We start from the raw sequence: 11,237 nt of genomic DNA, 5'->3' as shown, positions 1-11,237 counted from the left end.
CCTGTTTCAGAGTGCAGGGCATGGCTTGGCCTGCTCTGTCCATTTTTTCTTTTCTAAGCCGAAGAAAACGTTAGATGGAGAGTCCTTCAGAGCAGCACTCGGAAAAACAAGACAGGATCAATGCTAATTCTCCCCTGTTCTCACTTTGACCTCAATTTCCTGTGGAATCTACAGAGCTTTGTATTTTGTATTTCCGCTATTTCATGTCTAGGTCATTTGAGGATCTCAATTTTACTAAAAACATGACATGAGTGTATTGTTAGCACAATTTAAAATGTTCCATTATCCACCACCATTGTATTGAAGATCCAAATTCAGATTTTTTTTATACTTGTTCCCAACTCCAAATACAAAAAAAAGAAAAAAACTGTGTTAGGCCATCTCCCTCCTCTCAATTGACCCAGTATGTCCCCAGAGATAAAACATCACTGTTCCATTCTGTTTCATGCTGCTCCAAAATGTATAAATATCAGAGCGAGTTCATGACTTACATTATGGTTTATGTAAGGTCACCCACTGGTTAACCTTTCTTAGACAGTATGACGCCCACTCAGAGCCGGTCAGAGAAGGGTTGGGCACTCTTACAGCTTTTGTTGGTGGTGTCTGTCTCTCAGGCTGTGGAGCCAGTCTGTAGGCGAAGATCAGATCCAGAGAACCCACAGCTATCTAAAGATGGGGACATTATGTTGGGGGGGATGTTTTTTTTCCACAGCAAATGGAAAGGCAGAATGGATACCTACATGCATAAACCACTGCCGCTGCAATGCACAAGGTAAATTATACTAGAGAAATATATTTAGATTTGAAATATCTAAGAAGAAGGGAGTGCAGATAGAAAAGGTACAAAATGGTTATCAAACTGAGGATTAACATGCTGTGTGTGTTAATACAATCAGAATGCTTTCATTTACTGTGCTCTTGTTTCTCTTTCAAGAACAAATTGTTTAATTTATTTTTATTTTTTTCATAATTGTCTGCATCAAGTTTCAATTTAAGAGGGATCCAGTATACCCAGGCTATGCTATTAGCCATAGAAGAGATTAATAGTAGCACAGACCTGCTGCCTGGCATCTCTCTGGGATATAAGATCTATGATATCTGTGGCTCCATTTCAAGAGGAGTGGGGGTCACACTGGCCTTGACTAATGGTAATGAAGAGATATCTGCCGCCTCTGATGAAGCATGTACAAGACCTGGTCAAGTGCAGGCCATTGTGGGTGTAGGTCATTCCACTCCTTCCATGGCTATCTCTACTGTCATTGGACCCTTTCATATCCCACTGGTGGGTAAGTTGGTGAAAATTAAATTGTAATTGTGAGTGTGTTCTTCCAGTTGGTCATAGCATAAGGAGATTTAAAGGAAATGTTGTGAGTTGGGTCAATATTTTATATATATATTATATATTATCTATATGTTTATCATGGGATGTCTTTTTTTTCCCTTTTAGATCAGCCACTATGCTACTTGTGCTTGTCTCAGTGATAAAACAAAGTACCCATCATTCCTCAGAACAATACCCAGTGACTACTACCAGAGCAGAGCCCTGGCCCAGTTGGTCAAGTACTTTGGTTGGACTTGGGTTGGAGCTATTAGATCAAATAATGATTACGGCAATAATGGCATGGCCATATTTACAGAAACTGCCCAGCAGCTGGACATCTGTCTGGAGTACTCTGTATCTTTCTATAAAACCGATCCACCAGACAAAATAAAATATATAGTTGACATTATCAAAACTTCCACTTCCAAGGTGATTGTCACTTTCCTTGCTCACATGGACATAGACATCTTAATACACGAGCTGTCTCGCCACAACTTGACTGGGTACCAGTGGGTGGGCACTGAGAGCTGGATCTTTGATTTCCAAACAGCGAGCATGGATAGGCATCATATTCTGGATGGTGCCATAGGCCTGTCCATCCCCAATGCACATGTCAGTGGGATGAGAGAGTTCATTTTGGATGTAAAGCCACTCAATTCATCTAGAAATGAATTGTTTACAGAGTTCTGGGAGACATTGTTTGACTGTAAGTTTATGCTGTCAAGGTCCTCAGCAGGGAATCAGAGAGAATGTACTGGGCATGAAGATGTGACTGGAGTGCAAAACACATTTACTGATATGTCGCTCATGCCTATCTTTTACAATGTTTATAAAGGAGTGTATGCTGTGGCCCATGCACTTCATAATATTCTTGGCTGTAATAAAACATGTAACAACAAGGTGCAACTAGATCCATTTACGGTGAGTTGAACACCATGACTCAATTTCTACTTTCAGTTATGTCAACAAAGAAAAAGGTTTAAATATTTGCAATCTGTCTCTCATTCTCTTGGAAAAGTAGACCCACAATATATCAGCTGATGATCTACATTGATGCATATTTTCTTAGATATTACAGCACATAAGAAAGATTCGGTTCACAACAAAGGAAGGAGATGAGGTCTATTTTAATGAGAACGGAGACCCAGCAGCAAAGTATGAAATCATAAACTGGCAGCCAACAGAAAATGGCATTGTGGACTTTGTCACAGTTGGTCTTCATGATACATCTTTACCTGCAGACAAACAGCTGAATCTGCTAAATAAGTCTCTTATTTGGGCACAGAACTCGCTACAGGTAAGCTACCATGTGATTACTGTAATTGTTTATGTTGATCTATTTTAATTGTCATAATAATTATTAGAATAGTTGATGTAACTGGATATATAAGGTTTGTTCCGCTGTATCTGTATTAACAGTACATGCTTTTAAAAACAAAGTCAAAGTGAATGCCCACACATTTTTTCTCATTTTCTTTTTGTTCATGCAGGTGCCTTTGTCAGTTTGCAGTGAGAAATGTCCCCCAGGAACTCGTAAGGTTCTCCAGAAAGGAAGGCCTGTCTGCTGCTATGACTGTTTAAGATGTGCAGAGGGAGAAATAAGCAACGATACAGGTGTAATAATATTAAATGCGAGAAAAAATTTGCCACGTTCACGTGCAAATGTTAAAGAATGGCACAGTTTTGTATTTAGTAATGTTATTTCAAAAGCATTAGGGGAGCCCCTGTAGGGATTGCATAGTGATTGTGTATTTTTATTTTTTTATCAAACTAAATCATTGCATCTAAAATTAATGCATAAAATATCCTAAACATATATTCAAACATATTTCCGAGATTAGTGATATAAATGTATGCAGTCTTGGAAGGTTAAAGCCCTATGTGAAACTCTTATATAAATTAAGTATACTTAAAATTACTCCAATTTTAATTGTTTAAAGAGAAATCAGAAAATCCTGAGCAAGATTGGTGCAGTCTGTTATGTTTCCAGCCCGTTCATTCTCAGGCGTCTTGCGTCACGTCCATGGGAGAGGGAAGGGGTTGTGGCATGAATTGCTGGTTCTAGCAACTATAAGCCATGAGGTTGAGATGACTAACCGTAAAGTTTATTATAATATATTTGAATTAATATTGCAATGAAAGCTTTGAAAAAGAAATTAAAGGGTCAGTTTACTCAAATAACAAATAGCTAAGTTCCACCTGACCCAGCAAGCCAAGCTGCAGGTACTCTCCTCTCCTGAGGGAGGACAGGAGGTTGAGCGGCACCAGTCAATTCAATGCCCTGTCAGGGCCTTTTCACAATGGCCCAGAGGAAGACTGGCAAGCATTTGACTTCGAATCCAGTCATTTGGGCAGACCTTTGTTAAAACCTAGGCTGTCTTATCAGGTCGTGGACACAATTCAGAGGCTTCGATGCACTTGACTTCTGTTATGGCTGCCAGTCAATACTGTTGAGGTTCTACTGTAAATGTAGCAGCTAGTCCCTCCTTCAGGGAGCAATAGGGTTCAGGGCCTGTAGATGACTAGGCCATGTGGGCTCCATATTCTTCACCATTTTGTTGTCTCCCTTCGTCAGGCTTGCTGGCATTCCTGAGTGGCCAGTTGAAGGTTTGGTCTTTGTGTCTTTCAGGGCCTTTATTGGTTTCCTTGGGTCACCCTTGTTTGCGGACAGCATTCTCTCCTCACACTTATAGTTACCCTGGACATAGGACTATGTAATGGAGTGGATAGTTAGTCGTGATACAATAGGGAATAGGGATACAACAGGGAGTGAATAGACAATCTCTCCAGCGACTGATCAAACTGTCAGTGATTCCATTCATTGGCTAGTAATCATGTGGTGTCTGTCTTGTATGGACAGAAAAGATGCAAAATAGAGATAAATGTCATTAGCTAGTCTAACAACTGCTTTGATATTATTTTTCAGATTCCATCACCTGTGTGCGATGCCACCCTGAGTTCTGGTCAAATGAGAGAAGAGATGCCTGTGTAAAGAAGGAGGCAGAGTTTCTCTCATATGAAGAGATTATGGGAGCGCTGCTCACTGCAGCTTCTCTATTTGGAACATGCATGACTGCTGTTGTGGCGTTCATTTTCTTCAGATACAGACAGACTCCTGTTGTCAGGGCCAACAACTCTGAGCTGAGCTTCCTGCTGCTCTTCTCCTTGAGTCTGTGTTTCCTGTGTTCTCTGACCTTTATCGGCCGGCCCTCTGAGTGGTCCTGCATGCTGCGACACACAGCATTCGGCATCACCTTTGTCCTCTGTATCTCTTGTGTTCTGGGGAAAACAATAGTGGTATTAATGGCCTTCAGGGCCACACTTCCAGGTAGTAATGTGATGAAATGGTTTGGGCCTGCACAGCAGAAACTCAGTGTCCTGGGTTTCACTCTTATCCAAGTTATCATATGTATCCTCTGGTTAACAATTTCTCCTCCTTTTCCCTTTAAGAATTTTAAGACTTTCAAGGACAAAATCATCTTAGAGTGTGCTCTTGGCTCAGCTGTAGGCTTTTGGGCTGTACTTGGGTACATAGGACTTCTGGCCATATTGTGTTTTAGTCTTGCTTTTTTGGCTCGGAAACTGCCTGATAATTTCAATGAGGCCAAATTTATCACCTTTAGCATGCTGATATTCTGTGCAGTATGGATCACTTTTATCCCAGCGTATGTCAGCTCTCCTGGGAAGTTCAGTGTTGCTGTGGAGATATTTGCTATTCTGGCCTCAAGTTTTGGACTGCTCATTTGCATTTTTACTCCAAAATGTTATATTATCTTACTGAAACCAGAGAAGAATACAAAAAAGAATATGATGGGGAAGGTTGCACCAAAATCCACCTGAATGCTTTAAAACAAAGACATACACTTAGTGGCCACTTTATTAGGTACACCTTTCTAATCATGCGTACGTCTCCATGTTCCCCTGGGACAGCCTGAATCTTTGTGTACTGCAAATGTTCCTTTGAGATTCTGGTCCATGTTGGCATGATCGTCGGCTACACATTCATTCAGAAATCAAGATGGCCAGACTAGGCAATGTTTGTCCAGTTCTCTACCTTCATTTTCTCAAACTGTACACCTGTACTATTTTACACTGTATATCATGGTATTTGTAACATGACAGAATTTAATACGATATAATATACAATCATTTCACCATACCATCATACCAATATACTGAGATTTCACAAATATTAATACAGTTGTAATGAAATAATAAAATCCACTGTTTCACAGACAGACTTTCAGTCATTCTATTCCCAGATTAGCTTCTTGTTCTAATATTTTCATGAGTGACATAAGTGTACTGTTGGCTCTAATTTAAATTTTTCCATAATCCCACTATAGTGTTGATGATCCAAATTCTAATTTTCCAGATCTTGAACTTGTTCTGAACCCAAAATAAAATAGGCTAGAATAAATTATAGGCTATGGCCCAAGACTGTGTCAGGCCATCTCCCTCCTCTCAATCCACCTGGTATGTCCACAGAGATATAACATCACTGTTCCAATCTGTTTTATGCCACTCTGAAATGTATAAATATCAGAGGGAACATTTGATTAAATTATGGTACATGTGAGGCAACCCAGTAGTTTAGCTCTCTTAGACATTATGACGTCCACACATGGGTGGTCAGAGAAGGGCTGGGTACTCTTTCAACTGTTGTTGGTGGCGTCTGTCGCTCAGGCTGAGGAGCTGCCATGCAGGAGGAGAGGGGATCCAGAGAATCCACAGCTATCTAAGGATGGGGACATCATATTGGGGGGAATTTTCTCTTTCCACAACAAGTGGAGGGACCGACAGGATACATACATGCACAAACCACTGCCACTGCAATGCACCAGGTAAATTATACTGTAAAAATTCTATTTAGATTTCAAATATGTAAAAGCAACTGAGTATTTAAAACAGCTACAAAAGGGATAATTAAACTGAGTATTAGAATTAGATGTTTTCTGTTTTGTGTGTATTAATACCATCAAATGTTTTCATTTATTGTGCTATTGTTTCATTCAAAAGACAAATTGCCTGCAATTCCAACTAAATATATCGTTCCACATGAAGCTTAAATTTCAGAGGGTTCCAGTTTGCCCAGGCTATGCTCTTTGCCGTAGAGGAGATTAATAACAGCACAGACCTACTGCCTGGCATCTCTCTGGGATATAAGATCCATGATGCATGTGCCTCCATTGCCAGAGGTGTCACAGTTGCACTGGCCTTGGCTAATGGTAATGAAGTAGTATTTGCACCCTCCATGGGAGGATGTACCAGACCTGCCCAAGTGCAGGCCATTATGGGAGAGACCTTTTCATCTCCTTCTATGGCTATATCTACTGTTATCGGACCTTTTTATATTCCGCTGGTGGGTATTGGTAGAAATTCAATTATACTTGTGGAAATTGATTATTATTCTGCTGGATGGTCATAGCAAAACAGGTTTTAAAATAATTGTATTGTGCTTTTTAAATGTTTTGAATCTTATCATGGGATATCTTTTTTATTTTTTTTAGATCAGCCACTTTGCTACTTGTGCTTGTCTCAGTGACAAAAGCAAGTACCCATCATTCCTCAGAACAATACCCAGTGACTACTACCAGAGCAGAGCCCTGGCCCAGTTGGTCAAGTACTTTGGTTGGACTTGGGTTGGAACTATTAGAACAAATGATGATTATGGCAATAATGGCATGGCCACATTCACAGAAACTGCCCAGCAGCTGGGCATCTGTCTGGAGTACTCTATATCTGTCTTTAGAACAGATCCACCAGACAAAATACGACAGATTGTTGACATTATCAAGTCTTCCACTTCCAAGGTGATTGTCACTTTCCTCTCCCCCACGGATTTGTATGTGATAATACAGGAGTTGTCTCTCCACAACTTGACTGGGTACCAGTGGGTAGGTAATGAAGGCTGGATCTTTGATTTCCACACTGCAGCCATGGACAGGCATCACATTCTGGATGGTGCCATTGGCCTGTCCATCCCGAAAGCACATGTCAGTGGCATGAGAGAGTTCATTTTGGATGTGAAGCCACTCAATTCATCTAGTAATGAATTGTTTACAAAGTTTTGGGAGAAATTGTTTGACTGCAAGTTCAAGCTGTCAGAGTCCTCAGACGGGAATCAGAGAGAATGTACTGGACATGAAGATGTGACTGAAGTCCAAAACAGCTTCACTGATATGTCGCTCATGCCTATCTTTAACAATATCTATAAAGGAGTGTATGCTGTGGCCCATGCACTTCATAATATTCTCAGCTGTAATAAAACATGTAACAACAAGGTGCAGTTAGATCCATTTATGGTGAGTTGATGCTTCAATCAGTTTATACATTGAATCACATCAACAACCCAAAAAATACTTTATATTTTTGAAAAATAAATTGTTGTTATTGAGACAGTAGATCCACAAAATATTTGTTGGATAATGAACTACATTCATTCAAATTTGCTTAGATTTTACAGCACATAAGAAAGATTCAGTTCACAACAAAGGAAGGAGATGAAGTTTACTTTACTGAGACTGGAGACCCAGCCGCAAAATATGAAATTATAAACTGGCAGCCAACAGAAAATGGCATTGTGGACTTTGTCACAGTTGGTCTTTATGATGCTTCTTTACCTGCAGACAATCAGATGAAACTGCAAAATAAGCCTTTAATTTGGGCACAGAACTCACAACAGGCAAGTTATAATCTGTCGATATTCTGAATTGATTATATACGTAGGTATTGTCACTGTGTCATAATTTCATCCATACATCATAATTCAAATGTATAATTAATATTTGCAATGAAAACCTGTTGTCAAAGTGAATGCACAGACAGTTTTTCTTTTTTTATTGCTATTTCATCCACACAGGTGCCTTTGTCAGTTTGCAGTGAGAAATGTCCCCCAGGAACTCGCAAGATTCTCCAAAAAGGAAAGCCTGTCTGCTGCTATGACTGTTTAAGATGTGCAGAGGGAGAAATCAGCAACATTACAGGTGTAGTCATAATTAATGCAAGACAAATCAAAAAGCTATAAGTTTTCATGTTCACCATTCAACTTGTTGGTAACGCGTTGCAGCCATCCAGTGTATATTTTAAAAACTATACTTTTAATCTTTTAAGATTATTTTGGATTGTAGATGGTGAATCCCTTGCAATTGTACATGTTGTTAATGTTCTTAGATCACGTGTGTTTCCACACATACTTTTTCACAAACTGGTGAACCTCGCCCCCAAGTACCCCAAATGAAAGTCTTTTGAGGATTCCGCTTTCATACCCAATCATGATACAACCTCCTTTTTAACAATCAACCAGTTTACATATAGAATGTGCTGCACAAGAGTTTTGTACATTCCTACATTATGCATTCCTCAACCTTCCCAGTATTTTTTAACTATTTTGAAACATATCGCTGGCTTCAAATTCAGAAATAGCATATATTTTCTCAAATATATGAAGATGATGAGGTGAAACATTACATACAGTACATTGTCTTTGATCTGGTTTCTGTTCAATATATATCGAAGAGGATGCAAACTTTTGCATCCTGATTTAATGAGACTTTGCACAGTGCCACTACAACTTTTTATGGAAAAAGTAAAATCATAGGCAAAGGACAATTCAAATGTAATGAGCAAGTCTTAAATGTGCTTTTATATTATTATTCAGATTCTATCACCTGCGTGCGATGCCACCCTGAGTTCTGGTCGACTGAAAGAAGAGATACCTGTGTACAGAAGGAGGCAGAGTTTCTCTCATATGAAGAGATTATGGGCGCACTGCTCACTGCAGCTTCTCTCTTTGGAACATGCATGACTGCTGTTGTGGCATTCATTTTCTTCAGATACAGGCAAACTCCTATTGTCAGGGCCAACAACTCTGAGCTGAGCTTCCTGCTGCTCTTCTCCTTGACTCTGTGTTTCCTGTGTTCTCTGACCTTCATCGGCCGGCCCTCTGAGTGGTCCTGCATGCTGCGACACACAGCATTCGGCATCACCTTTGTCCTCTGTATCTCTTGTGTTCTGGGGAAAACAATAGTGGTGTTAATGGCCTTCAGGGCCACCCTCCCAGGTAGTAATGTGATGAAATGGTTTGGGCCTGCACAGCAGAAACTCACTGTTCTTGGCTTCACTCTGATACAAGTTGTCATATGTATCCTCTGGTTAACAATTTCTCCTCCTTTTCCCTTTAAGAATTTTAAGGAATTCAAGGACAAAATCATCTTAGAGTGCGCTCTGGGCTCAGCTGTAGGCTTTTGGGCTGTACTTGGGTACATTGGACTTCTGGCCATGTTATGTTTTATTCTTGCTTTTCTGGCTCGGAAACTGCCTGATAATTTCAATGAGGCCAAATTTATCACCTTTAGCATGCTGATATTTTGTGCAGTATGGATCACTTTTATCCCAGCGTATGTCAGCTCTCCTGGGAAGTTCAGTGTTGCTGTGGAGATATTTGCTATTCTGGCTTCAAGTTTTGGACTGCTCATTTGCATTTTTATTCCAAAATGTTACATTATCTTACTGAAACCACAGAAAAATACAAAAAAGAACATGATGTGGAAGGGCGCACCAAAATAAGTCAGAAAACTCTAAATAATGTGGTGACAAAGTATTTCTATTACCATCATAATTTTGTACAGAATAATTGGTAACCAGACTTCATTTCATTGAGGACTTGCATTGTATCACTCTGACAGAATTTAAAGAAATGTTTTACATATTCCTATTAACCAATACATATAATTAAGTAAAAAAGATGTAAGAAAAACACAACCCATAATTCCTTACATATTCGCCAGCTGTCATGTTTTTTGGATTGTGATCAAAGAATGAAATTGACTTCTATGGTTTCATATTGACTCCTGTAGCTTAATTTTAACAATGAGAACTTGCCCCTTGCTGTCAAATCCCAACGTTAGCTGTATAGCTGATTGACCCAATCTGAATCTAAGGCTGTTTCTTTTGGTTTTGCTAATGGGGACAAGAAATCCCGACAACTGCAAAGCTCAGCACTACTAGCTGAATTGGCTCAGGATGATGATCTTGCTATTGGGGGGATCTATGATTTCATCCAGAGCACCCATCCCAGAAGTATGGAAATGTAAAACATATAAATATTGTTGAGGTTATATATTTTAGTTTAATTGTGTATTTTGTACTGTATTTGAGATATTAACAGAAGGGTAATGTATTTTTTTATGTCTCACAACACTAGTCCATCTGTTGTTCATTCTTTGATGGTAAGGCAGGAAACTTTACTGTTGAATTCACTTTTACTCCCATCAGTCGTAACAAGCTGTATTCAGTAAAACAAATCTAAAACCATCGGGGCCCCCTCATGCAGGGCAGCCAGCCAGCGCCTGGTTGCCAGGCCTTAGCTCATGAGTCCTCGTTGTTCTCAATCCAAAGAAAGAACATAGAGCTGGCCCTCTGTGGACTGACCACCTGAAGTGGAGATAAATTGGGTTGGGTGCAGTGTGTGACGGGCGATGGGTGAGGGCAGGGACCTGGGCGTCCTGACCCCTGGCTTCGCAGACTAGCTCTTGGTAAGTGATGTCACCTCTCTGGCGGGGGAGGAGCCAGAATTGGTGCAGAGGGTAGAGAGGTACCAAGTAGAAAAAGATGGACTCACCTCCACTCACAGAAACCAAACTCCTGGAGAGGGGCTGGACTCTCCTTTTCAGGAGTTGCCTAGGGTGAGAGGTGCTGGGCAAGTGTGGGGATACTAATAAGGCCCCAGCTGGACATCGCAGTGTTGGAGTGCTACTAGGCGAATGAGAAGGTTGCCTTTGTGTGACTGAAAGTCGCTTAGGGGAAAGCTCTGACTGTTGTTTGTTCTTATGCACTGAATGGAAGCTCTGAATACCCGACTTTCTGGGAGTCCTTGATTGGGTGGCGTTGTGGAAGGGGTGCCATCTCGGGAGTA

At 40.3% G+C, this 11,237-nt stretch overlaps 1 protein-coding gene across 1 annotated transcript; it reads left to right on the top strand.

Moving 5' to 3' along the window:
• Nucleotides 1-539: 539 nt before the first annotated feature.
• LOC311255847 (uncharacterized protein) lies at nt 540-9,889 on the top strand (the record flags this gene model as incomplete). Its single annotated transcript, XM_084350499.1, has 12 exons — nt 540-772; nt 985-1,282; nt 1,448-2,242; nt 2,391-2,618; nt 2,812-2,935; nt 4,248-5,153; nt 5,928-6,165; nt 6,386-6,683; nt 6,832-7,626; nt 7,779-8,006; nt 8,184-8,307; nt 8,982-9,889. The coding sequence occupies 12 exons, from the start codon at nt 540-542 to the stop codon at nt 9,887-9,889; spliced, it is 5,175 nt and encodes a 1,724-aa protein (XP_084206625.1).
• Between the last annotated feature and the right edge of the window lie 1,348 nt (nt 9,890-11,237).

The sequence above is a fragment of the Pagrus pagrus genome (genome assembly GCF_965226575.1).
Source record: "Pagrus pagrus genome assembly, chromosome: 4".
Lineage (NCBI taxonomy): Eukaryota > Metazoa > Chordata > Actinopteri > Spariformes > Sparidae > Pagrus > Pagrus pagrus.
Note: the sequence above shows the minus strand (reverse complement) of the source record. Positions and strands in the feature narration are given on the sequence as shown.